Here is a 27,956-nt window from a genome sequence, read left to right as displayed (position 1 = left end):
AGTTCAAAAATGGAATTAAATCATTTGGTCATGGTAAACCCATTGAATGTGAAAATACTCTCATAGATTCTTTTACGATAAAGTCATGATTTTAATGAGATTAAGGTTGGGCTGAGAAGATTATCTAAATGGAAATAAATTAAGATGTTTATTTTGAGAAATAAAAGAACAAATATCGGGTTGGATTGAATTATAAAGAATTGGTTAAAAGTTCAAGTACTTGTAATTGGACCCGATATGGGAGAGGCTTAAAATCCCCTCATGTTAAAGGGAGAGACGACAACCCTAGTATTATTAACTAGGGTTGTCGCCCCTTATACTTCTAGTTAGACTAGGAGTTTGTTTTCCTAATTGAAATAAACTTCTGCAATTTAATAAGGGTTTACTTTTTCTCTTTATAAATAAATGGCACTGGTAAGGTTATTTACACAACTTTACGATATTGTTACTTTGCTAAAAAATAGTGAGAGTTTATTATCAAGTATTAAATTTATTTTTTGGAATAACAATTCTACCGATTTCTATTGAGAAGAGATTTTTTTCGTTTTCACACCAAAAGTTAAAAAAACTATTTCAAGTTCCGTGTTTGATTCGAATCGTTCAAGCCCATACTCAAAGCAGTTCATGGTATGAGAATGGTGGAAAAGGTCGTTTGGTTGAAAGCCAGGGACAATAAGGATCCGTCTAGCAGAAAACACATGTGCAATTTCAGTGAAGGGTTTATTGCTATAAATATCACAAATCAGCTCAGTTTTCAAATTTTTTTTTTATTTTTCATTGTACAAGAAAATCGGTTTGGAATCAGATTTTTCCAACACGCCTGATATCAACTCACCATTCAGTGTAGAAGGTTTCTAGGCATGTGCAAAGCATAACTTACATAAATCTTCCTACTGTTGATGCGTATGAAACACTTCTTATATGTTCTCTTTCTTTTTGTTGTTTTAAGATAATCATCCAAATAAATATGAAAACTTGATGTAGAAGGTTGAATGCCTTCCTTCGCACCAGACATTGCAAATTGTTTTAAGATCTTACCAATGTATGAAGCTTGTGATAAAATTATCAATTTGTTTTTCGATTATTGTATATTCAAATACCTAGAACATGATTGAATTCACCCAAGTTCTTCATGTCAAACTTTGAGTTAACCATAGTTTAACCAATGGTAGTGCCGCTATATCATTTTTAATAAGTAGAATATAACCACCTTTCTGTCCTTCATACGTATATAAATACAATGTTCATCAACATTTTGCTCAAATCTAAAGGTTTTGATCTTTTGATCAAATCTTAAATTCCATAAGTGAGATACTAACTTAAATACATAAATGGATCTAAGCAACTTGCAAATTCTATACCCTTGTCCTTTAGCTATGTAATCACTAGGTTGCACCATATAGATGCTTTTGTTAAGTTAATCATTCAAGAATGCAATCTTGACGTCTATTTGCCAAGTCTTGTAGTTGAGAGTTGCAACAATAGATAAAAGAATGTGAATATACTTTATCATCACTAGAAGCAATGTCTCATCATAATTGATACTTTCGTTATGCATGTATCCCTTTGCTACAAGTCTAGCTTTATAAGTTTCAACATTTCCTTTTACATCTCATTTTCTCTTGTAGATTCACTTATCCCCTATAGATTTAATCTCATCTAATAAGTCTACAATTTCTTAACTCATATTGGATTGCATAGAATCTATCTCGATATCCATAACTTCTTTCCAAAGCTTAGAATCAACATCATGCATAATATCTTTGTACGTGAGCGGACCATCATCTTCTTATTCGATAATTTTTGTGTTATAAACATTGTCTATAACACTCCTTACCCAGACTAACAACAGTCTTGAGTAAGTGATTGCATTTAGATATCCAGGGACATCATCCAATTTTCGATCGTTCAATCAGATGATCAAATATTCAAACGTCATATTTAAAACTCATTTCATAACTCAAGTTGTGCTCAAAATAAAAATTGAGAACTTTTAAATCAATTTCGGGCATAAAAACACAATTAATAGGTGCAATGGCCTATATCTCTAGACATGGCCTGTTACCATAGCAATTTAGCTACTGACATGCATTGTCTCAATACTAAGGGTCTATGTCTTGCCTTTGGACCCATAGAGCTAAATTTTGGATACTAACTTACCTGTTTCAAGCCTAAAGTGCCATATCTCGAGGCCTAGGTACAAGAGAGCAAAATCTAATTTTTATAATATAATATATGCTAAATATAATTATCCCATTAAAACATAAATTTATAATATAATATTTTTTAATGTACATATTATAATATTTATTGTTATTTTCATTATATAAATATCAATTAAGTTTTTATTTAAAGTAATTCAACTAATTAAGTTGATAATTAAAATTGAAAGATATTTAACATAATTAATTATAATTACTTTTTTTAATTAATGATTATATTTAATTATGAAAAATAATATTTTATCATATTGATATTATTATATAGCAATTTGTGTCATTCATGACAAATTTTCTGAGAGTAGACAAAATTTCTGGAGTGGTGGTTAAAACTCGAGGTAATGCTGAAAATGTTAGGGGTTCGCTTCTTTCTACAAGTATTTTGGAACTATTAGATTCGAATAACAAATTGAGATAAGTCGATATGCTCCAAAATTATTATTTTTCCTACCAAAAACTACCTTGAAATGATAAAAACTACCTTAAAAAAAGAAAATAAACGAAAATGACACTAACAAGAAGCTTTTACTTAAGAACAAGAAACAAATTAGCTCTAAATTAGTGTTAGATAACATTTTCTTTAGAGTAATCATTTGTCATGAAAGAATAGTATAATGTAAGAATGAAAAGAAATGACCTATTCTTACATGACTAAAAGCATAACCTAGTGGTGTGGCACATGTTGAGAATTCCAAACCTGTGTTTCACATGTATGAGCGAAATCCCTTGCTTGCCACACAATACACATCTTCCTCCTAATATGTTATCAATGAAAGGGCCTACAAGGCTTCCATTGTTTCACAGCTTCACTTAGGCAACTTGGGACCATAGCTGACCATGAGGTCAAATCTGGCAAAGGTCCTGTTAGGGCAAGATAGTTTAGTCCTTGGCTTTCAGGCATTCTCTTCCAGTTGACCTATATCAGAAAGAAGCCAAATTTAACATTTCCATCCAAGAGATAAGGTAAAATAGATATCCACACCAACAGTTAAATTCACAATTGTTGATCTGCATAAGATTAAAAATAAGCAATAACTTGATTGTGAAAATCATTTATGATTCATGGTTAGCGATTCTCCATATCATATATGACCTAGTAATTTATGCAATATTTTTCTTCTTGCAAGTAGGATCTTCAAATAAATTATTAACTTCAAACTATTTGGTCGTCACCATGATAGTAGTTTGAAACTTGGAACTGTAAGAGAAACAAAGGAAATCTAGGTACTAAAGTCCGAGTTGGACAGTTCATGTCAACTTATATGATAAAGGGTTTTCAGATCTTTCTATCATAGGATAGAAAATAGAAGTTTCAGTTTGAATATAAATAGCAGACATGACAAGAGAAAGTGATAGGAATACATAAATGTCTCAAACTCTATATCATATGAATTATTAACATATCAAAATTCACAATTATAACACAAACACAACACAAATACATGAATAGCCAAGTGTAAAAGAGTGTAAAAGTTATTCTTTACCATGAAAAATGTAGTAATTCAAATACAGAATTGGAAATTCCTTGGTAAGACGGCCAATGGAGAAGATGCATGAACCTAGTGTTTATGGTAACTCCATAAATACCCGACCTCTTTATTTCATCACCACTTTGAGCTAACACTAAGGTTTTACACCATTTTGGTGAGACCTTCCACCATTTCAGCAAAAAACATTCAATCCATTCCACAACTCATGCTCATCATAAAAACCTGCAGAAAATAATGTGGTCGATTTGCACTTGTCATATTGATCCAGAATTGCTCAAAACTAATTGTCTTGAAACTCTCAATTTTATAAATATAAAGATCAATCAAGATTTTGATTCCAGATCCAGACTAATAGCAATATTTATCTTCTCCACAAGCCAATCAAATTTTGAATAAACAATTTTGGACAAAGCATCTCTAATGTGAGCAACAACATCCAGATCCAATGATTATGAAATGATCTCATCACGGGTCACAAAAACAACACAAGGACTTCAAGAAACTACACGTGAAAATTTTTGAAAACTTTTTAATGGAATCGATATTTATCATCCTTAAGTTTAGAATCATATTATTCTTGTCCCTTAACAAACTCAAAATTTCCTAAATGTAGAATTGAAACCACAAATAGAAATACTGCATCTTGCTCTGTCTGACTGATCCAAACAACATCCATAGCTCCCCTAGTTGCAAGATACTCTTCTAATTCATCTAGGGCATCCACCTCAATACAATTTGACTGGTTTAAATAATGAAAAGTTCATGGATTCCTCGATTTTTACTTCTCAACATCCTTTGTTGGTGCAGCGTAAAGCATATAAAAGCAATGATAGTTTCTCTCTAAACTAGACACTTGGAAAATATGAAATCTTTCTAGAAAATAAGTTCTTATTGCAACTCCATGCCCTTGTGATGAAATTGAATTACGACAATTTTGCCTAAGCGACTTGAGCTATTCTTTCTGACAGTCTTTGTATTGCCAAATGCTTCTAGAGCTGGATTAGACTCCAAGACATTCTGCTCTACAGACTGTTCCAATGCATTGTTAACTCTCCCTCCCATGTAGGCTAGATATTTACCAACTCCATTTTCACCACTTACCAAAATTGCTAGGCTAATTCCCTTATTGATCATCTGTCTATAGGCAGGATCCACAACTGCAAACGGGTGTGGGCTCAACTCACCCAAAGTTACGACTTTGCACTTTTGCATCTCCTGTTTGTCAATTGTCAGATAAATGTCTGTCTTTGAAAAGTATTTATAGCAATCAATATACTTCTTGTGTAGGTATATAGTTCAATAGCATCAGATCAACATCTTCACTCAAGTGAAACCCAGGTTCACCCAAATATGCTAGCTTTTTGTCATATCATCAACACCACATGAGGAAAATTCAAGGTATTTGAATAGACACTAGATGTCTTGGCCATAACCTGGAATATGAATGGTGACCAAATGGAATGTATAGCACAAAGCGGTTTTAAGAGGGGATAAAACTTCCAAGACTGATGAAGAGCCATTAGATGCGGGATAGAACTTGCTGTTAAGCTATTTTATATGTTCAAACCACCTTTTAAGTGCTTTCACAAAGAATGTAACAAACTGAGAAACAGAACAAATAAATATTGTCCCATATAGCTTCAAGCAAATAATTATTGTTCAGACACTAGGAAAAACAGTCGTGCAAAATTATTAACAAAAAGTCCTCATTTGTACCTCTCATGAATTTCATCCACTAGCAATTAACTTTCTCTAGGAACCAACTCGATTGGAAAAAAAGCTTTCAGAAACTCAGCTTTCATGTTGATTGCAAGCAATTGTTCTCTGACAGGCTGCCTTACCTTCACAATGTTACTTGCCTTCAAGTTTTCATGCTTTTTATTGAGCTCAACGTTGAATTTTCTTAGTAAAGTTAGTTTCAATTGGTTGAACTAAATTGATTCTGTTTACTCCAAATTATCACTTGTGTTTCCCTTGAGATATCAAAAGATTTCGGGCTTGCCTACAATCTACACCTTCTTCCGAGGTTGTGACTGTAATTCTATGAACAACCGAAGACATTCCCTCAACCAGATATACATAAACATTTTCACTTTCTTCAGAATACTCATCATACATAGGATCCAATAAATCATACTCTTGCTCTTTCACATGCATTGTGTTACCCGCGTTTAATTCAAGGGCATGCACATAAATTGCACGAGACAATTCTTCAATCGCACATCGCAACCAAGAAGGTTTGAGTAATAATCTTATATCAGGAAAACTTTGCTACTATGTGTAATGTATACAAGATAAGATCTTTGACTTCAAGATTCAATTTCCCTTCAGTCTATATTTAACTTTTTATTTCTTGGTTCAATTTGTAGTTTCTTTCTTGGTTTCCCTTTCACTCCCAAGCTCACGTGCTAATACAAACATTCAAGAATTACTTATCAAGTGTGTTAAATAATAAAAAAGAAACAAAAACAAGCATAAGCCAGGTAATCTAGGTGGCTCTATATTTTCATTCGTTTTAAACTATTCAACCGTTTGCTAAGATATTACTGGAAAATAGCATCATCACCCATTCTTACCTAAATCACTAATCACAAAAACATTATGTCCATAAGAAAGAAAAACAGAGAAATAAACAACATACTTGTCCAGGAAATGCTTCAGCTAATGCCTTGATGGTAGAATTTTGCATCCAAATGTCATCAATGGATGGAAGCTGTACTTTTCCATCCAAAGATGATTCACTTACACCACCACAATTCACCATAAGGCGACCACCAGGCATCAATCTATTACTTAATTCCAACCATATTTCAACCTGACAAAGGCAATTATAAAACATGTTGCAACCGGTCAAATATGGACATGAAACATGTAAATGGTAACTAAAAACAAGCTGGCACTAGGTACAAGTTAAAGAGTGCATTAAAATTGTATGAAAGTAAAGAAATTGAGAGAAAAAGGCTAAAAAAATGTTCTGTATTTGTATTTCTTGATTTTCTACATAAGCTACATAGACATTTATTGTACATATAGGAAGAAAACATCTAACAAGAATAATTGCAAATTCAGCCTAATTACTATATGTTCATTAACCTTCTTCCTTAAAATCAGAAATAGAATTTCCTAATTTATTCCTGATTTTATGGGATTTGGGATTCCCTTGCTATCTATAATAACAAAAAAACCCTCAAGCTGGGTTGTAGATGTTGAAAAAGCCAAGCATGGAAATAAGAATCTTGAATTTGTTTATTGGAAGAACCTTTGTTAAGATATCGCCAACTTGAGTTGATGTAGGAACTTAGAGTACTTTGACACTCCCTTCTTCTATTTTCTCCTATATTAAATAATGATCAATCTCTACTTGCTTGGTCTAGTCATCATGTACAGGATTCTTAGCAATATTGATGGATGATTGATTGTCACAAAGCGTCTCTATAGCACTGTTGATTTCAACCTTTAATTCCTTTAGTACCCTTTCAAGTTGTATTCTTTCACATATTCCAAGTGCTATCGACCTAAATTTTGCCTCAGCACTACTTCTGGAGACTACACATGGTTTCTTGCTTTTCCAGGTGACAAGTTTCCCCCCCACAGATGTACAATATCCAAAAGCTGAGTGTCGACCTTTTACTAAGCCTACCCAATGCACATTAGTGAAAACTTCAAACTCTTGGCCGGTATTTCTGATGCGAGACTAAAAGTTGAGTAGACAAAGAAGAAGAAATTTGAAGAAGGGAAAAGAGAGAATGAAGAGAACTCTGGAATTGAGAGGAATTAATTCAATATTTTTTGGATAAAATGTTTCCATGCAATACATGCAAAATATAAAGAAAACTAACAAGGTGACGTGCACAATTCTGTTATAACAACAAAAACACAAAACGCCCCGTTTCAATTAACTCCAAAACTCCCCGTTTCAATTAACTCCTCAACAGTCTTCTGCTAACTTTTTCAACTCATAACAATACTCCCTACCCCGAAAGCAGCCTTGTCCTCAAGGCTGAAAATGAGGAAATTTGGCTTGCAAGGCAGAAAATGATTCCCAGGTCGCGTCTTCTGGAAAAGAGTCAGCCCACTCTACTAGCACTTCAATCACAGCTTGACTTCCCTTCTTAACTATTCTTCTATCAATAATGCGAACAAGCTCCTTTAGTAAGGCACCATGAGCATCCACGAGTGGTAACTGTGATTGAGTTGGAGCAGACCCCACATGCTTCTTTAATTGTGAGACATGAAAGGTGGGATGAATACGAGAATTTTGTGGAAGTTGCAGTGTATAAGCTACTGTCCCGACTTTCTGAATCACTGGGAAAGGACCATAATACTTGGGAGAGAGCTTCTAATTAGAAACCTTTCGAAGTGATTGCTGCCGATAAGGTTGCAACCGCAAATAGACCAAATCACCCACTTGAAAGCTTCGCTCAGAACGATGCTTGTCTGCAAAGTGCTTCATGCGATGCTGAGCTTTCTTAAGGCAAAAATGAAGTAACTTTCGAGCAGCCTCTCGCGCCTGTAAGCTTCTATCTACAACCGCCACAGGAGAAAAACCTGCCAGATAGGGCATGTGGGTAGGGGGTGGCTGACCATACAGGGCCTGGTACAGGGTAAGCTGGATAGAAGAATGGTAAGAAGAATTATACCACCATTCAGCTAGAGGCAACCATTGAAACCAGTGTGCAGGCGTTTCCCCAGTCTTACAACGCAAGTAATTCTCAAGGCATCGGTTCAAAACTTCAGTCTGGCCATCCGTCTAAGGGTGGTAGGCCGTCGATAGTAAAAGCTTAGTCCCTGACTTCCGGAAGAGTTCCTGCCAAAAATTACTAACGAAGATTCTATCTCTATCCGATATGATAGAATCGGGCATACCATGCAGCCTGTAAACCTGACTCAAATACTCAGAAGCTACCTCTCTAGCTGTGTAAGGGTGAGTCAAAGCCAAAAAATGACCATATTTAGTGAGATGGTCAACCACGACAAGGATGAAATTCTTCCGATTCGAAACCGGTAGTCCTTCAATAAAGTCCATGCTAATCACAAACCAAGCTCTATCAAGTATCGGTAAAGGCTGTAGGAGACCGGGAGGAGCCACTGATTCCCCTTTGCACTTTTGACAAATGATACATTCACGGATCCACCTCTTAACATCCGTAGTAAGGCCCTTCCAGTACAATTGACTCGAAAGCCGCTTCCTAGTCACATGCACCCTAGAATGACCCCCGATAGCACTAGCATGAAAATGAAAAAAAAGCTCTCGTCGTAACTGTGGATTCTTTCCCACGACTATTTTCCCTTTTCGAAACAAAAATCGACCATCCCAAGAATATTTTTGGTCAAGATTCGAATGTTGCTGGGTGTATTGAATAATTTGCTGCAATTAATCGTCTTGGGTATAAGATTGCTGCACCTGGACCAAGAGATCCGAGATCACTGAACTTACTGTCATTTGATAGTACTGGCTATGTTCAAGTTGTGGTTGTCGAGAGAGAGCGTTCGCAACTTTGTTGTTAATCCTTTTTCGATAGGAGGCTTCAAAATTATAACCGAGCATTTTAGCTACCCAACGCTGCTGGAAGGGAGTAATAGCCATCTGATCCTACAAAAACCGCAAGCTTTGATGATCTGTGCGAATTTTAAAATGGCGCCCCACCAAATAAGCATGCCATTTTCGAACTGCTAGTAAAACTACCAACATTTCTTTTTCATAAATAGATAAAGCTCGATGTCGCACCCCAAGAGCTTTGCTAAAGAATGCTATCGGCCTACCCTGCTATTGCAAAACTGCACCAATGCCCCCACCGCTCACATCTATATCCACAGTGAATTCAAGCTGAAAATTTGGAAGTACCAACACAGGCGCTGTAACCAAGGCTTGTTTAAGTGCTTGGAAGGCTTCATTAGCTCGGTCGGTCCATCCTCAGCAATTTTTTTTTAATAAATCAGTTAACAGTTGAGCAATTTCTCTATAATTCCTTATAAACCGTCTGTAGTATCCTGTGAGACCAAGGAAACTACGCAGCTTCTTCACTGACCGAGGAATAGGCCATAAAGATATGCAATCAACCTTCGTGGTATCCATAGACACCGTTCCATCGTGCAATACATGACCTAAATATTGGATTTGAAGGGAACCAAAACAGCATTTTGATTGTTTAGCATACAATTGTTGTTCTCTTAAAATAAGAAGAACTGACCTCGAATGTTGTAGGTGCTCAGACCATGATACTGAGTAGACAAGGATGTCATCGAAGAAGACTAGCACGAACTTCCGCAATAACGACTTAAAAATAGAGTTCATGAGGGCCTGAAAACTGAAGGGAGCGTTCGTGAGGCCAAAGGGCATCATGAGAAATTCGTAGTGCTCTTCATGCGTCCGAAATGTCGTTTTATGTATGTCTGGTTCCCACATACGGATCTGATGATATCCCGGTCATAAATCCAGTTTAGAAAATACCCGCGCGTCCCCTAATTCGTCCAGTAATTCCTCGATCACAGGAATAGGGAACTTATCCTTAACTGTGTGCTGATTGAGCTGCCTGTAATCCACACATAAACGTCAGCTGCCATCCTTCCTTTTAACCATGAAGATAGGAGAGGCAAATGAGCTGGTACTATTGCGAATAAACCCTGCTTGAAGGATTTCCTGAATAAGCTTCTCTATTTCTGTTTTCTGAAATGCAGGATATCTGTAGGGCTTAATTTTGATTACTGCTCTTTCATCCGTTAGAGGAATTTTGTGATCATGAAATCTCCTAGGGGCAACCCTTTTGGAACTTGGAATATGTCATCAAATTCCAACAACAGGTTCTGAAACTGATCCCCCTGGCACATACCCCCTTGGTAGAGAGCGTCACCTACTCGGGTGAACTTAACACAGCTGTATAAGGTCCCAATGACTCCCCGATTACTGCAAAACATCTTGGCTTGCATTCTGTCTTCATAGTTGCTAACGAACCGGGAATGATGCCTTGAAGAACGCATGATTTCCCAACTAAGTTGAACTGCATAGTTAAAGAGCTGAAATTCCAAATTATGTCTCCCAACGCCAATAACCATTGCACCCCCAAAACCATATCACAGCCCTTCAAGGATAAAACCATGAAGTCAGTTTCGAACTTCTGGTTCTGCACCTCCCACTTGACCCCTTTACATAGACCTTTGGTAAACAAGCAATTTTCATTGGCCACCGAAACTTTCAGTTGTTTCTGGCGTAGCACTGGTAAGGAGACTCTATTGACCAACTTTATGTCAATAAAATTATGCGTACTTCCCGAATCCACAAAAATAATAACCCAATTTGTTCCCACCCGAGCAGTCACCCTCATGGTGTTATGCCCTTGTGAGCCTGTCAAAGCGTGTAGCGAAATTGTAGGAGACTGAAGACCATCTTCCTCGTTCCCGTTTCCATCCAATTTGTCAGAACACTCATGGAATTCTTCCACTTCACCCTCTGAAAAAGGTTTCAAAAGAAATTGATACAATTGGGATTTTATACATTTATGGCCTACGTGGTATTTAACCCCACACCAGAAACAAAGCCCTTTCTGTTTCCTTTCCGCCATTAATGCTGGAGAAATGGTCTTAGACCCATAGATGGTTGATGGTACAGTAGAAGCAGACTGTGAACTTGCCACCGATTTTGTGGGTAAAGAAGAATGCCTGGAAATAGATGAGGTACTGGTTACGGTCCGTGGCGAGCTGACCCCCACTGTCGGAGGCCCTTTTCACGAATGGGACACAAGAACTTAGACTTTTCTAGCTAACTGGAAAGCTTCCGTCAACGTCGCATGTGTAAATAAATCCAAATAGTGTCTTATTTCGGCCTTCAAATTCCCAATGAAAATACTAAGAGCATATGATTCTGGCAGATGCAGTTGATTAAGCAGTCCTACAAACAGATCTTGGAATTGCTCAACAGTACCTTGCTGTTTCAAATTGACCAGATCCCTCATTGGATCCCCAAATGGTCCACAACCAAAACGATCTTGAAGGCTCCTGATGTACGCCGGCCAAGTCAGCATTGGCAAGCCACCATTCCGCTGAGAATAGAAATGATGCCATTCCAACGCCCTGCCCTCCAAACTCAATATCACCAAGCGAACCTTACTGGCTTCAGGCATACTTTCTGCTTCAAAATACTGTTCTAGTTTGGTCCACCAATCCCGGAAATCAGTGCCATCGAACTTAGGACACTCCAAACGGCTGAATTTGGTAGAAACCCCTGCCACAAAAGAAGGATCTCTCGCATGTACACTACCTCCATCCGCAACATAAGGGTCCTTCTGTTCTTGCGGTAACTCAGTATTCTTAGGTAAAAACCCAGGAGGAGCTCCCAAAAAGCCTTTACCCTTATCAACCGCCACATTCACCGAAGAACCTGTCGGAGGTGGCCCAAAATACTGGCCCAACAACGACTGTAAGTCTCCCCGAAACTCCACTTTGAACTCCTATAACCGATCATCCATTTTAGTTTCCAGTCGAGCGATTTCTTCTTGGATTTTTGAAATATCCTGCTGTAAACTCCCTACCTCCTTCTGCAATCTGGTCGATACCCCATCGCCAGCCATCACGAGGGATCGTAAAAGCTCTAATACCCTTGATGCGAGACTAAAAGTTGAGTAGACAAAGAAGAAGAAATTTGGAGAAGGGAAAAGAGAGAATGAAGAGAACTCTGGAATTGAGAGGAATTAATTCAATATTTTCTGGATAAAATGTTTCCATGCAATACATGCAAAATATAAAGAAAACTAACAAGGTGACGTGGACAATTCTGTTATAACAACAAAAACACAAAATGCCCCGTTTCAATTAACTCCAAAACTCCCCGTTTCAATTAACTCCTCAACAGTCTTCTGCTAACTTTTTCAACTCGTAACAATTTCTCATGAAATAGAGATCCTTTCTAGTACATATCAATTTGCTACCAAAACTTAGTAAGAGTACTGAAATATTCTGTCAGTGGCATTTCCTCCTTGTCTCAAGTTGTGAAGGAGGCTTCCGACTTCAAACAAGACCAAATTATTTTCATTATTGGAATACATTTCTTTAACTGCATCCCAAATGCCTTCGGCAGTTTCTTAAAGAACAAAATTTTCACCAATTTCATTGTTCATAGAATTAATGACATTACCATAGCAGCTCCAGTGATAAGATCATCTTTTCCTTTGTCGTAAATAAACAACTTTACTGATTGGCTCTACTGCAAATAATTGTTCCAGTTTAATTTGTGGCTGGTGACAAGTAGTAAGTTCCCCTCAAATCCTCCATTGGTGTTTGTATTAGCAGGATCTTGGTTGGATGTGACTTCAGAATAAGTGGGGGAAGTTCTCCTTTTGGTTGCCATGGGAACTTAATAGATAAGAAGAATTTAAGAATTTACAAAAGAAAAAGAAAAGGGATTTGGTTTCAGAAACAGCTCTGACACCATGAAGAAATGGAGAGAAAAAGGCTAAGAGAATGCATATATTTGTTTGTATTTTTTTTTTCTGACTTTTCTGCATAGGGCTATTGTTAAACAACCTTATTTATAGCACATAAAGCAAGGGAAAATCTGGAAACAAAGAATCACTAATTACGAAATTCTCCTTTATCATATCCTTAAAATCATAAACACAATATCCTATTTAATTCTTGATTTGACGAGAGATGATATTATGGGATTTAGAAATCCCCTAATATCCATAATAACAACAATAACTTAATATTGCTTTAAGTTAGTTTGCTAGCTTTCAACTTGATAAGTCCTTATTCGACTAGGATTAGAACATGGCAATGCATTTGAGGGTAGTCATTGTATAGGAAATGAAACTAGTCCGATTGATGAAGTGATGAACCTTAGATGTCAAATGAATGATCCAAGCTAAGTTTAGTGATTTATTCACCTTTTCTATTCAATTTTAGTACTCTTCACTAGGAATTCGACAAAGGATAATCTCATAAAACACAAAAGTATATTTTTATTTAAAACCTAAATTACACCCACACTCATAAAAGGTTGAACCAAATGCAAAATTTTCCCAAGTAATGCTCACAGTACTAGAACTATAGCTCTTTATCCCTTATTTTCTGCACTCAACCTCAGCCCTATAATAACTCTATGCAAGCCCCACCAAATCTCCCGTAACTAAATCTAAAAATAATCTCTACAATCACCTACATATGTTTCATCATTGGCACATTGTACATACCTCTTGCAACTGTGAAAGAACCTTTCCATCAGAGAACAAGTCAATAATGATGCCTGAACAATAATTGTTCATACAAGTTAGTCTGTGAAACACAATCATCTACTCAAGAGAAACTCAGTGCATGTCTGTGTGTGTTTGTGATCTCAAAATGTCAAATACGCATGTTAATGCATATAATTAAAATAGAAATCTCACCAGCATAGCCTGAAGGACGATGTTGTTCATGTGAAAAAGCATCATCAATGTGAACTTGAAGCTGACCACCAACGTCATTACACTTCTCAAGATTGGATAGCCCAAAATATTCTCTTGCTTTATCAATTAACTATTGTACAAAAATACAAAAAAGGAAATAATAACCATCCACCAAGAAAGGAATCAATTGAGACTGGAATCTTCATTGATTTAAATATTTAAACCCGGAAAATATAGCTAATAAATATAGCAGCAAAGTGCTCACCAGAACAAATGCCACATTATTTAATTGCTTTAAATGGCAGAGAAGGAAAGGGATAGACCATGACTCATAAAATAAACAGATCCTTGTTTAAATGAGTCAAAATAAAGATGAAAAATTCAGCTACTTGTAAAATTTCTATTGTGTCTATCTAGTGTTTTAAACTATGTTGTTCTAACTCTTCCTTTTTCATAAAGCATCCATGGAGGTTCAACCCCACAAATATATGAAAGACATAGAAAAATCTAAGTGTACCCGTATTAGACACATTCCCAAATCCAACACTAAAATCTAAATCCGAGTAATAGAAGTTTTATAAAATTCATCAAATAGGAGACTAAGACTTACCGGTGGCTATCAACAATATAAATCATATTTGTAACTGTGAATAGGAAAAGGGAAATCATGAATCAAAACATTGTATGGCCAAAACAATTAATGTGATAATTGGAGAATGTATATTATGCATTTGTCAACATAAGTTTATTCTTACTATTTCATCAATCTCCCAGCCTTCAAGCTGCAATGAAGGCCACACGTCAAGCATCAAATGTGCAGCAGTTCCGCCGCCCTACAATATGATATATAGCTTCACAAACAAATTCACTGAATTTCAATTTAACAAGAAAAAGAAATTGCAGGTCAGATGAGATGAAATGTGTTACCAATCCGTAGATTGCAATGGGACCTTCTGTTACAATTGGTGGCAAACTAACGAATTCGTCCTAATTTTGAAAAGGGGAGAAAGAAGGGAAAAAAAAGTCAAAACAAGGTTCAGAAAAATCAATTTGAACAAGTTTGTCAATTACAATCACAAAATCAATGGTTTATAAGGTTCAAGAACAAAACAAAACATGTTTAAATTGATTACATGATGAAAGAACAAAAGAAGAGGCTTCTTCACAGCATACCCAATATGATCCGGTCCATTTCTCATCACCCTTTTGTAGAACGCTATGGACATTATCTGCATAGGGATTTGGGGATGAACCAATCCACTGTCTAATAGCAAATGTTAAAAAAGAAAAGAAAAAGAAAAAGCGTACGAGTGGAATCGAGTAGTAGCATCCTAGATTGAGGAGTGTCGACAATGAGAATGTCATTGTATTGCGTATGGATGGCTGTCAGCACTTGAAAGGTTTCTTCTTCTGCTGCTGCAGCTGCAGCTGCAGCTGCTTGTGGCGTTTCGTCTTGTTTTGGATAAGGATTTGGTGGTGGTTCTTCATGTTGACTTGTTAAGTCTGTTTTGGTAAAACGACAAGTGGATGAAGAGCGTAATTTGAAGGTAGCAGCAGTGAGAGTAGGAGTAGGAGAAAGCGGAGGGAAGAATAATTCAGTGAGAGGGAAAGGGGGCGATGCTATTGCTGTTGGTGACAATGAAATTGATGACCAAAACATTGTTTTGTGTGTGTGTGTGTTCGAGTTTACCTGATATGAAATGATATGATAAAATATTCAGATGAGTGCGAGCGGGGAAATATGCCAATTGGCCTAATATTTCTACAGTCCTTATATGCATTTTCTTGTCAGATAAAGGGGAAATCAGTCGCACAAATTTACAAAAAGGTAAATTACGCACTCAACTTTTAAAAAATAACATAATAATCTCTAACACTATAAAAAATGATAAACCAATCACTGATTAACAGGTTGTCCGCTGATGTTTAGACCCTTTTCGATTTTCATCTCTTTCAGAAAAATCACAAGGCTATCGATATTGTCCATCTTCCCTAATGAATCATCGTTTTGTTGCTTCAACAGTATCAAATGGTAAGCATGAATGACGTTTGCGGAATAAGAAGGTAGAAAGATGCTAAAACGGGACGTTGTTAGGGTGATTAAGAGGAGATTTCATTTACCAAAACCATCTGAAACGTGGCGGAATGCCCCAAAAGAGAAAGCGGAGTGCGTCGTGATCGGAGCCGGAATCGTGGGACTGGCAGTGGCCAGAGAGCTGTCGTTGAAGGGGAAAGAGGTTTTGGTCCTGGACTCTGCTCCCACCTTCGGAACAGCCACCAGCAGCCGCAACAGCGAGGTCATCCATGCCGGCATCTACTATCCTTCCAATTCTCTCAAGGCTCGTTTTTGTGTGAGAGGAAGAAAATTACTCTATCACTACTGCTCTCAGCGTGGGATACCTCATAACCAGATCGGTAAACTCATAGTTGCCACAGGTACTTCCGAGATTCCAAAGTTAAATCAACTGTTCAATCGTGGGATTCAAAATGGGGTTGAAAATCTTCGGATGTTGGACGCTTCTGAGGCTATCAAAATGGAGCCTGAATTGCACTGTGTCAAAGCCTTGCTATCCCCTGCTTCTGGCATTCTGGATTCCCATTCTCTGATGCTGTCTTTAGTGGTATGCCTCTTTTCTTCTCAATTAATTTGGTGATAGACTTACTTAATTAAGTGACTAACCAATACCAGGATCCAGGGGGAGGCTGAAACTAATGGCGCTACCTTCTCTTACAACACTGCTGTCATTGGAGGTCATCTTGAAGGAAATCAAATGGTCCTCCACGTTTGTGAAACCAAAACACTTACAAACTGGGATGGGAACACTCCATTGCAACTGGACCTCCTACTTATGCCTAAAATTGTAGTCAATTCTTCAGGCTTGAGTGCTCCCACTCTGGCTAAGAGATTCCATGGTCTAAACACAGCTATCATCCCTCCTGCATATTATGCTCGTGGCTCCTACTTTATCCTTTCAAATGCAAACTCTACTAGACATCCTCCTTTCAAGCACTTGATATATCCTGTACCAGAGGAAGGTGGTCTTGGAGTTCATGTTACTCTGGACTTAGATGGTCAGCTCAAGTTTGGCCCAGATGTTGAGTGGATTCCTCATGTACCTGATACAACCAACTTCCTTAATAAGTATTCTTTTCTCTTCCCATTCCAATTTTTTTATGCTGGTTTGGGTGTAATACTTTTTTTCCATTCTCAATTTCATGATTATGAATTTTCTATAGTTTTGTTTGTTTACAACCTATACAAGTTCCATAATTTGTAGATTTGTATTTCTTAAAATAACAAGACTACAGTCCCATGTAGAGGAATAAGTGATTTACTTCCTTTAAATGGTTATGATTGTAACAGGTGTGATTACTTAAGTTTTGAGAGTAGTAGTAGAAGGCGCCATTTCCCTTGAGGGTATATTCAGTAAAACACAAAATACATGCTAGTGAGTAATTTGGATTAAAATCACAGTACGTTTTGCTTCTTCTTCTTTTTTTTATCTGTCTCTTGTTTGCTGGCAATGGAAAATATGTCATGCATGACAATTATCCCAGCATCAATAGTTCAGTATGTATCATTTGTTTATACTGATGTTGTGACTTAAATTCTTCCTATTCTACTGTACACTTTGTTTCCATCTCTATGCTAGGTGCTTTTTCCTTTTGAGATTTCATGTCCTCATTGCTCATCATTTTTTTCCTTTTTGTAATTTGATGAAGAGTTGTTATAGTTATTACTTTATCTTTTCTTCCAGAGCCAGCTTCCTTTCAATAACTTTCATTGTTTTGTTTGTGTGTTAACTTAGATTGTCAGTCCTGCTTTTTTCTGTTACAGTGGCCAATGTCCTAAACTAATACAGTGATTGGCAGAAATCTCTTGATGCCTAACTGAGAAGAATATTTATCTCATATTAGGATTCTTTCCATTTCATTTATTTTTTGGAAATTTGTCTACTGTCATGATCACATTTGAGAAACTCTTTTTGAGTAAGAAAATTCTCTTGTGCAGTAGAAATTGCAATTGCATCTAATTAAATTTCAATATAACTTATACTATATTCTCATTTGCTAGAAGTTTTTGGATCAAGTAATTTGATTGTGCTATGCTTCTCTTTTCTTTGTTTGAGCAAACACACTCCATTTTGTATCCAATTGTCCTGGAGGTGGAAATCTGACTCTTAGAATAAGTTTGTTCTAGAACTCAGTAGCAGATAGTGCAGTAAGTTTTGTTCAAAGTCTTAGTAGTAATCTTATACGTTAAGGAAGTCTGTACTTCATTTGATATTTCCTTTGTTGAAGTTAGAAGAGCTATATTGGGGGTTGGCATCAGAGGTAGTCTCCAAGAATTCTATTGATTTAGTAGCTTGGCTGGTTAATGAACCCTCTTTAGAGGTTAAAATTAAAATTTCAGCTCTTTTCCATTTTATTTTGATAGAGGGGATGAGTTTTCTTGAAGGGGGGGGGGGTACTGGTTTGAGACATTCCATCAGTAGCTATTTTATGGCTCTGCAAATGCACTGGATTTGAAATAAGAAAGAGGACAAAATTTGTCCTCGAGTTCATTTCAGATAAGTTAGTTGCTGCATTTGTTGCATAAAAGCAATTGATTAAGGGTTAGTTCTTTTGCTGAACAGAATGTATGTGCTTGTATCGTGAAAGGCATTGTCATGTGGTCAAAAACTAAGCTTAGTGGTTCCATGCTCTCAGGTTTGACTATTCTGTAAGTGCTGATCATGTTGCAAGATTTTATCCAGAGATTCGGAAGTACTACCCAAATCTCAAAGATGGATCTCTAATACCAGGTTATGCAGGGATTCGACCAAAACTTCATGGACCTGGACAGTCTGCCTGTGATTTTGTAATACAGGTTTGTTTCATGTATTCTCTTTAATATGGAGGAATAAAACTGATATATACCTTTGTCAAGCCATATGCCTGAATTTCATTTATGGTACAAAGAGCTACTCTTTTTCTTATTATTACTAAGAAATACTACCTTGCTGAATTTTCTCTAAGAAAGGAATAACAAAAAAGAAGTGTTCCCAGATTAGCATTCAGACAATTGTTTATCCACGGTTTATGATTGATGAGAAATGTAGCGAACAAACAAACTAGAACCTAGCCCTTCTCACTACTTGGATAAGCTAAATGGACAAGCTTTAGCTAATGTTCTTTATCTTGAACCACTGAGTAAGAGCATAAAGTTTGTAGTCCTATTTAATAGTTTTACTTCTATTCCTTAAACATACTCATCATAAATAGGGTCTAACATATCCTCTTGCTATTCTTAGTATCCTCTTGCTATTCTTAGTTAAGTTCACCCTTTGTTCACAACTAGAGTAAGAACTATGGCCATTTTTCCCGCAAGTAAAACAACTAATCTGAGTTGCTGCCATCTTAAGAAGCATTCTGTCCAGCCGACTCCAGCCTTATTTTCAAACCCCATGTCCAACTAAAGCCTTCCCCTTTTCACTCCTCTCAATATTTCCCTTGTTTCCTCCATCAACATGTTTCTTAAAGGAAGCTCACTGTTAATTTTAAAGGTTGTTAGTTTAGTTTTAATGCCTTAAATTGCTTCAAGCTCCCTTTTTGCTACTCCTTCAATCCTTCCCAATATAGGCTTTCTTGCACCATACTGTCAAATACGTTTTTCAGCCATTAAAGCATGTTTTCATGTATTTTCAAGGTCCAATAACTGAACGGCTCCTGTCTCATCCCTCATATATTGGTTTAACCTTGCTAGACAATGAGATCCCATTTATTCTTGCCGCAGCCAATTATGTTTCTTGACCCTAATTTCGTCTTCCTTGACCTCTACCACATCCAATGATAGCTTAATAGCAAACCCTAATATAAACCCTAGGATCTAATGGGAAAATAGTAGTAAATCAATAGAATTAGGTCTATATAAACAAGTTAGAAAGAAGTTACAGCTCTAGAAAACATAGGGTTTATAGAGAACCTCTAGTTTGTTTCTATTAAATCAAGAAAATGATAAGGATGTTGTTGTAAATATTTTAAAGCTTATTTATTCTAAGATTACAAATAAAATTTTAATCCTAACTCTAGATTTGAATCCTAAAGATAATTAATAATCGCAACCGTGTAATAACAGAAATAGTAATAGTAAATTTATTTATTTATTGCTACTCATGATTTAAATAAACTTGTGGTACAAGATAACTGCATATGTTTCATAGGTTCATGTTAAACAGTAAGAATTTGGAGGAAAAGGATGATGTCTCTAATGATTTACATGGGTATATATATACAGATACTATCCATTCTAAACCTGTTAAGAGTTTAGAGTGGATTTTGGTGATTCAGATCTATTGGGCTATTTTGACATAAATTTCTAATTTCTGTAGGGAGAAGACATTCATGGAGTGGGTGGTCTTGTAAATCTTTTCGGTATCGAGTCACCCGGGCTGACTTCAAGCATGGCGATTGCTGAATATGTAGCTGCTTTACTTTTGGGAGGATGATGGAGATATTTACTGTACATTCAAAACAAAGTTGGTGTCTTCCCATTGCTATAGGTAAAATTTTCATTTATTTATATTTCCATTGAAAATGATTATATGTTGAACTTGATGTCCTAACTAACAAATAAATCATTTTATTAGGATAAAATTTTGTTATTAGTCTATGTACTATGCGAAAGTCGTGGATTTAGTCCCTATACTTAATTTGATTGTTTTCAGTCCTTTAACTTTTTTATTTTTAAAATTTTAGTCTTGACTAAATGGTAGTTATTAAATTCATTAATTTTGTTATTTTCAAAATTTGATGCGGCAAACATATCATCGCATTTGTAATGTCATGTTAGCATGCTATTTCTACATATTACTCACATGAAAACTAGTTAATGGATTTAATGATGGTCATTTACATCAAGACTGAAATTTTAGAATTCGAGAAATATGCCTATTAAGAATGATCAAATTGGAGAATATGGGCTGAATCTATAATTTTGCGCATAGTACAGGATCAATAGTAGAATTTAACCATATAGATTTAATTGTTACTGTTTGGTTGTGATTAAAATTTTAACATTCAAAAAGTATAAGGGTTAAAATTAACCAATTCGAAAAGTACAAAGATTAAAATTAATCAAATTAAAATATAGGGACTAAATTCATAACTTACGTAGAGTATGTGGACTAATTGCAGAATTTTACAATAAAAGGATTTAAATAGATTTTTTTATTAGGATAAAATTTTACAACAAGGGGAGTTAATGTCCGATAGGTGAGCTCCAAGCGATGATTCAATAACCAATATGATGGAACAGTATTCCTCGACAAGTAGAAGAACATACATTATATTCAAGTTGATCTGATGATCGATGTCTATGATCAGATGTAATACCCCTAACTTATATATATTGTCGGAACAGGGTTACGGAGCATTATCGAAGTTTATAGATCAAATACAGTTAATTTTTAACATTTACTATTCATATCACAAATCAATCATAATATCCCTTATATTGTCCCTCGAGGCCCAATATGCATTAGAAACAAGTCGGGACTAATTCGGGAACTCAGAAAATTTTTCGCAAAATTTTAAAATTTTGCCTAGTTGTAAGGGACACATGCCCATGTAGCCAGGCTGTGTGGCTCACACAACCAAGAGACATGCTCGTGTCCTAGGTCGTGTGGATATTCGAAATAGGGGCACACGGCCGTGTCCCAGCCCGTGTCCAATTTAGGTTGCTTACTGACTTGGGTCACACGGCTAAATTACACACTCGTGTGCTAGGTCGTATGAACAATTTAATTTACATTAATTAGGTGTAAGGATCATACGCCCAAGGCACATGCTCATGTGCTAGGTCGTGTGTCACACGGCTGAGACACACGCCTGCGTCTTTGCCCATGTGAAAATATCTGGGCATTCTGTTTCTCAATTTTAAAGATGCAAGGGACACACGGTCAAACCACACGCCCGTGCACATGGCCGTGTGTCACACACGGCTGAGACACACGTCCGTGTCTCCACTAGTGTAGACAAAAATAGGTCATTTCTTAGGCCACTTTTCTTATCCAATTTGCCTTCCACTTACAACAACATTTAAGCACATTCACAAGCCAATTCATAACCCTCAAATCAAGCCAAAAACGAAGTCTTATGCATGATATATCATCACATATATTCAAGTATTAAACTTACAAAATTGACCAAATATTAATTTAAGCAAGTTTATACCTAATATACTAATCCAACCAAATCCAAGCACAAATATACCAAACATAACATAATCTCATATATATATATATATATACACACACACCAAAACATGCCATCACTAGCCATTCCAATAGCTAATTACAACCAAATATTTATATGTCATCATTTGGCTAATTTAACTTATACATGTCATTATACTCAAAAGAAGTTTGTTATTTATACCAAAACAAGCTGATGGATAGTGTGATGTTGCTTCGACCAGCTTCCAACCGTTACGAGTTTCCGAGTACTATAAAATAGAGGAAATAAAACAAAGTAAACATATAATGCTTAGTAAGTTCTTATAACGGAAAATTAACTTACCATTCATTTCCACTAAAATAAACACATAAATTGCATCCAAGCAATTTGGCTAAAAGCCTAAAACACACAACTTCACTAATCATGTTAGTTATGTATTTCATATGAATAACAAGCACGAGAATGAGCTCATCAAATGTCATGTTTCCATGTAAATACGGGAAATAATTCATTCAGAATTCATCTTAATTTATATTAGAATTTCACCCGTTAAATCATTTGAAATCTTGATAGATACATAGGTAGTACACACGAAGTGTACAATACAGTAAATTCGTCAACCCATATTCAGGAGTGCTTATAAGAGCACATAAACGAGAAGCTCATGTGAGCCATGCAACGGGAAGTTTATCCGGGCTATAACAGGAAGTTCATGCGAGCCTATAACGGGTAGCTCCGAAGAGCCATTAATCGGGAAGCTCCAGATATTCATATATAGGGAAGTTCAAGTAAGTCATATCGGGAAGCTCATAAGAGCCAATTAATCAGGAAGCTCACGAAGAGTCGTATATCAAAACGCTCATAAGAGCCAAGGTGTGTCCACAACACATGTAGAATCATAACCTATCGGGATGCTTTGAAAAGCTATAATGGAAAGCTCGCAAGAACCATATAACGGGAAGCTCATTAGAGCTAATAACGGGATGCTCTTTCGAGCTATGGTGTGTCCGCAACATATGCAGAACCACAATCAAATCGGAACCCTATATCTGATCGAATTTTATTTATTCAAACAGGATTTAATAATTATCAGGCATTGTCGGATATGTAATCAATTTCATATATATGGAAATAAAACAATCACGTACATACAATTCAATTAATATGTATAAATTCACAATTTAGTTACACGAACTTACCTTGACACTTGTTCGTGTTTGTAGGCTACTAATCTGATACTTTTTATTTTTCTCGATCCAATTCCATACTAGGTCTACTCGGATCTACACGAGTAAATTTAAATCAATTTAATACATTTCATATTCAATTCAATCCAATTCACATCTTAGGCAAAAGTATCATTTTGCCCCTATACTTTTAATTAATTCAAATTTCGTCCCTAGGCTCGAAAAATGAAATTCATGCAATTTAATCCTTATTTCAAGCCTAACCGATTTTTACATATAAAAATAACAGTTCATATATTTCACAAAAGTTAGAATTTTTCCATGAATTTTACATATGTTCGATTTAGTCCCTAAATCACAATTTCATGAAAATTTCCTTTACAAAAGTTGTTTGTCTATCAACAACCTTTCCATTTCTACCATAAAACTTCATAATTCATGCATATTCATCCATGGCAAAACTTTAATACTTTGATAACTTTACAAATTAATCCCCAAAATAGTTAGATTAGGTTATTACGATCTCGAAAATATAAAATTACTAAAAACAAAACAATATTACTTACCTAATTAAGCTAAGTAAGCTTGCTTGAATTATTTTCTCTTAGCTAGGGTTTCCATGAAAATAATTTAGGAAAGATGATGAAAAGATGATATTTTGTTATTTAATTAATTATCATCTTTTCATTTCCAATTTAGTCATTTTCTTTATTTAATTTTTCATGGATGAATCATCATCCTTATCTACGAACTTTATTTAATGGTCTAATTGTCATATAAGGGCCTCAAGTTTTGAATTTCATAGCTATTTGCTACCTATAGCTACTAGAACTCAACTTTTACATTTTATGCAATTTAGTCCTTTCCTCCTAATTAAACATGTAATTGGTAAAATTTTCTTAACAAAATTTTCATACGTTATTCCTATCATAATGCAAACCATGTAATAATATTAAAATAAGTTTTTTTCTTTCTGACTCGCATTTGTGGTCCAGAAACCACTATTTCGATTTCACTAAAAACGGGCTGTTACATCAGAGGAGAAAGCTATTCGAATTTTGGTTCGTTAATTCATGATGTTCAAAGTTGTTTCATAGAAAAAAACTAAATCTTAGAAGAGGAGGGGAATAAGAGATTTCGATTGGTGCTAGTGATACGAACAGAGGGCATACAATGATGATTTTAACAACTCAATGACTTAAATGAAAATTTTTGAATAGTACATTGGTCATTTTGTAACTTTTTGAAGTTGAGTGACTAAAACATAAACTTATTAATAGTTTAGTGGCATTAGTTGTAGTTTACCCTTAATATTAGGGTAAAGTAAACTACCTCATTATTAAAAAAAAAAACTTTTGAGGTGACCAAAAAAGGGATGATCACTATTCAGAGCGAGTAACGAGGTAATTTACCATTAATATTAAACATAATGATTTATTTGGCCCTCTAACTTAAAAGGAAAAAGTCGTTTTAGCTCTTTATTTATTTTTTCACTTCTTTTAATCCATAAACTTGTATTGTTAGTCGAATCACCCTCAAAATGAATGAAAAACTAACGTTTGTTAATTTTGCTGATGTGACATACACATGAATTGACATGGATGTCATGTAAGCAATTAATTGTTTTTTAAATTATTAAAAAAGTATAAAAATATTTTTAAATAATATTTTATTTTTAAAAATACAATTAATTGCTAATATGATATACACGTGAATTGCCACATTAGCAAAGTTAACAAAAAAATTCATCTATTTTGGAGTGATTTGACAAACAATGCAAGTTCAAGGATTAAAAGAAGTAAAATTTTAAATGGAGAGCTAAAATGACTTTTTATATATAAAATTGGAGGACCAAATAAATTATTATACTTAATATTATTGTTAAAAATTTAAAACTTGGGTTTAAAGTATTTAACATTGATGTTATGGGAAATTGAAATGAGAGGTATATATATTTAAGTTAAAAACTTTTAATAGTTTTTTTACCAAAAACACTTTTAATAGTTAATCATTATAATAGAAAATTTTGTGTTAATATAATCACTCAAAAGATTTAATTAGATAGGTCACTAACAGAACATTTGTACTAAAAAAATTACTAAAATAGAAACGAGCCTATTTAAAGTGTCTAATGGGTAGTTTACTTTAATTTTAGAGTGCTTAATGTGGAAATGTATCGTTAGACTTCCGTTACCATTTTATCAGTGGAGTAATCAATTTGATCAATTCTTTTCTGGGGTGTTTAAATTAAGACAAGATAGTTTGTCCACGTTTTACACATAAAAATAATAAAATCAATTTTTAATTAAAATAACTTTATTTTCTTTAGATTATCTAACCATAAATTCATAAAATATAAGATTTGATATTGTAAATAGAATTTAATCATAAAACATAATAACCATTTACTTAACTTGTGTGTAAAATTGAAAGTTGCCAATTTGTTGTCACAGGGCTGCCCTAAATAACTTTCAAATCTACCAAAAGAATTGTGATTGCTCCACTACCAATGAAGCTTCCTTATTATGTTGCACTAATCACCATTTCTTTTTCTGTTTAATCTAATCACCCATTTATATATGTGATGTGTAAACGCCTATTAATTGGTATCTGTGGATCAAACTAATTAGTGATAACAAAAATCAAATCCATTCAGAACTTGGCAGAATAAATTACTAAAATCTTACTTAGATATCACTTTATAAAGAAAAATGAAAGATTTTTCAGAAAAATACAATCTAATAATTATAAAAAAATAGCTTACTGCGTTTGAAAAATTACCTAATAATTGGATTTGAGTTTAATTGTTTGTATATGAATGATATGTTTGAGTAATCAGTGTACCACTGAATTAATGTAGTTGGACGGTTTCAATTGCAGGATGAAAATTATGATAATTACGTGGTTAATTATAAACAATTACTCTTAAATTTAATTATTTAAGGATTTCCAACTGAACTAGTATATGATTTAAAAAGTTGGTTTTTTTTTTATATATATGCACTTTATGCCCGTTTTACTATCTATATTCGAGATTTGTGGCTGTTCTTCTCAACAATGTTGTGTCTTCAAGGTTTAACTTGAGTCCTCCTTTTAGGAATGTAATGTGTTTTACCATTGCATCCAATCACTTGTTGGTTTTAAGACTATTTTTATACAATAATAATATTGTTTTAATTTTAGGACATGTTTTATTTTTTAAAAATATGATTACATATTATTTTACTAATTTTATTTAAATAATTTGAAATTTTTATTCATGAGCGATAATTCACATATATTTTAACTTACTAAATTAAAATATTCAACTAAATTGTTTAGTATTTAATATAAATTGCGCCGACTTTACTTAATTACATTATATTTATTATTAACTATTTATACTTGGTAAAGATCAACTAATGATAATAATAAATATATGTTACATTCTACACTCAATCTAAAAATCGATCAGATGTAAAGTATCATATCAATTATCGAGTTAACCTAAACATTTTTCTAAAAAATGAACTCACCAATCTAAAACCTTGAACAGATAGATAATGGAAGGAGTCGAGAGAAAATTGAGAGAATTTTTGTATCGAAAATAAAAGAAATCGTGAAAATGGTTGAGTAACCAATCCCTCCTTTGCCATTTTGCCTAGATGAGCTTGGGATATTTACCAATTAAGGATCTCTCCTCCTAAAAATCTTATTTTCTAGTTCTTCCCACATTAACCGCACTGATTTGGCTAATCTTATAATCTAGCCCATAAGAAAAACAAAACTGCAAAAAATATTAAATTACACTATATGTAAATGTTGAAGGTTAGATTTTTTAGAATCAATACTAAATTGACACAATTTATAAATATTGAGGGTTAAAGTTGCTATCAAGCCAATTTTCAAAGTTGTCACCATTAGTTAGCTGATAGAGGTGCTAATGGGTCAGGCCGGGCCTAAGCATGATATTAACATATTTTATACTTGCCTAAACTTGGTCCGGCTCGAAATATGGGCTTAAAATTGTTCAAGTTCATTCATATTTGCAAAAAAAATTAACCCAAACTCATTTTAGGCCTACCCATATTATTTGTAAATTTTAAAAATATATGTTTATATTATATTATTTTAATATTTAATAATTTTATATATTTTTTATTTATTGAAAATTTTTATATAATAATCTTAACATTATTTTAATGTTTACATTAGAGTAGTATTATATATTTAGTATAGGCTTATCTTTTTAATGTGTTCTAAATTTCATAATATATAAAAATAACATCATATAAAATATTATAAACTCAAAAACAGGCCATGCTCGGGTCTTGAATGTTTAAGCACAAGCTCAACCCATATTTTAAACGGGTCTAATTTTTTGAATAAGCCCATTTTTCGGGCTTAATATTTTTACCCAAATCCTCTCAAATTTCAGGCGAACCTTCAAGATTGAGCGGTTAACCTGACCTATGAACAAGTTTA

The 27,956-nt window shown here is 34.7% G+C and overlaps 2 protein-coding genes across 10 annotated transcripts; one reads left to right on the top strand and one right to left on the bottom strand.

The window, feature by feature from the left end:
* Window positions 1-2,725: 2,725 nt before the first annotated feature.
* On the bottom strand, window positions 2,726-15,748 carry LOC105786168 (uncharacterized). 4 transcript variants are annotated; one of them, XR_001131331.2, is made up of 9 exons: window positions 15,397-15,748; window positions 15,262-15,317; window positions 15,016-15,075; window positions 14,844-14,921; window positions 14,089-14,218; window positions 13,894-13,946; window positions 6,351-6,524; window positions 3,704-3,931; window positions 2,988-3,135 (listed from the first exon to the last, which is right to left on the bottom strand). XR_001131331.2 is itself a non-coding variant. In XM_012612497.2 (8 exons), the coding sequence occupies exons 1-8, from the start codon at window positions 15,746-15,748 to the stop codon at window positions 2,986-2,988; spliced, it is 1,053 nt and encodes a 350-aa protein (XP_012467951.1). In that variant the 3' UTR covers window positions 2,726-2,985. The 4 variants fall into 4 exon arrangements, 3 of the variants coding, with proteins under 3 accessions (XP_012467951.1, XP_012467957.1, XP_012467956.1); XM_012612497.2 differs by lacking the exon at window positions 3,704-3,931 and having other exon boundaries at window positions 2,726-3,135; XM_012612503.2 differs by lacking the exon at window positions 3,704-3,931 and having other exon boundaries at window positions 2,726-3,135; window positions 15,222-15,317; window positions 15,397-15,590.
* Window positions 15,749-15,796: 48 nt separating this feature from the next.
* Window positions 15,797-21,540, top strand: LOC105786167 (L-2-hydroxyglutarate dehydrogenase, mitochondrial). 6 transcript variants are annotated; one of them, XM_052634769.1, is made up of 5 exons: window positions 15,797-15,916; window positions 16,112-16,709; window positions 16,785-17,230; window positions 18,799-18,958; window positions 20,460-20,724. In XM_052634769.1, exons 2-5 carry the CDS (start codon window positions 16,161-16,163, stop codon window positions 20,574-20,576), a joined length of 1,272 nt encoding a protein of 423 aa, XP_052490729.1. In that variant the 5' UTR covers window positions 15,797-15,916; window positions 16,112-16,160; the 3' UTR covers window positions 20,577-20,724. The 6 variants fall into 6 exon arrangements, 3 of the variants coding, with proteins under 3 accessions (XP_052490729.1, XP_012467950.1, XP_052490732.1); XM_012612496.2 differs by having other exon boundaries at window positions 16,046-16,709; XR_008198687.1 differs by lacking the exon at window positions 15,797-15,916 and adding an exon at window positions 21,343-21,540 and having other exon boundaries at window positions 15,978-16,709; window positions 20,460-20,630.
* Window positions 21,541-27,956: the final 6,416 nt, after the last annotated feature.

The sequence above is a fragment of the Gossypium raimondii genome, chromosome 1 (genome assembly GCF_025698545.1).
Source record: "Gossypium raimondii isolate GPD5lz chromosome 1, ASM2569854v1, whole genome shotgun sequence".
NCBI classification, from domain to species: domain Eukaryota; kingdom Viridiplantae; phylum Streptophyta; class Magnoliopsida; order Malvales; family Malvaceae; genus Gossypium; species Gossypium raimondii.
This window is presented reverse-complemented; position numbering and strand designations above follow the sequence as displayed.

Bases quoted from the DNA above. Each gene is read 5' to 3' on its own strand.
- LOC105786168 (XM_012612497.2), bottom strand. From the start codon at position 15,748: ATGTTTTGGTCATCAATTTCATTGTCACCAACAGCAATAGCATCGCCC. The intron at 15,318-15,396 runs GTACGCTTTTTC...ATCCCTATGCAG, and splicing joins GCTACTACTCGATTCCACTC to ATAATGTCCATAGCGTTCTA. The intron at 6,525-13,893 runs GTATGTACAATG...TGCCTTTGTCAG, and splicing joins TTCTTTCACAGTTGCAAGAG to GTTGAAATATGGTTGGAATT.
- LOC105786167 (XM_052634769.1), top strand. From the start codon at position 16,161: ATGCTAAAACGGGACGTTGTTAGGGTGATTAAGAGGAGATTTCATTTA. The intron at 16,710-16,784 runs GTATGCCTCTTT...ACCAGGATCCAG, and splicing joins CTCTGATGCTGTCTTTAGTG to GGGGAGGCTGAAACTAATGG. The intron at 17,231-18,798 runs GTATTCTTTTCT...CCATGCTCTCAG, and splicing joins ACAACCAACTTCCTTAATAA to GTTTGACTATTCTGTAAGTG.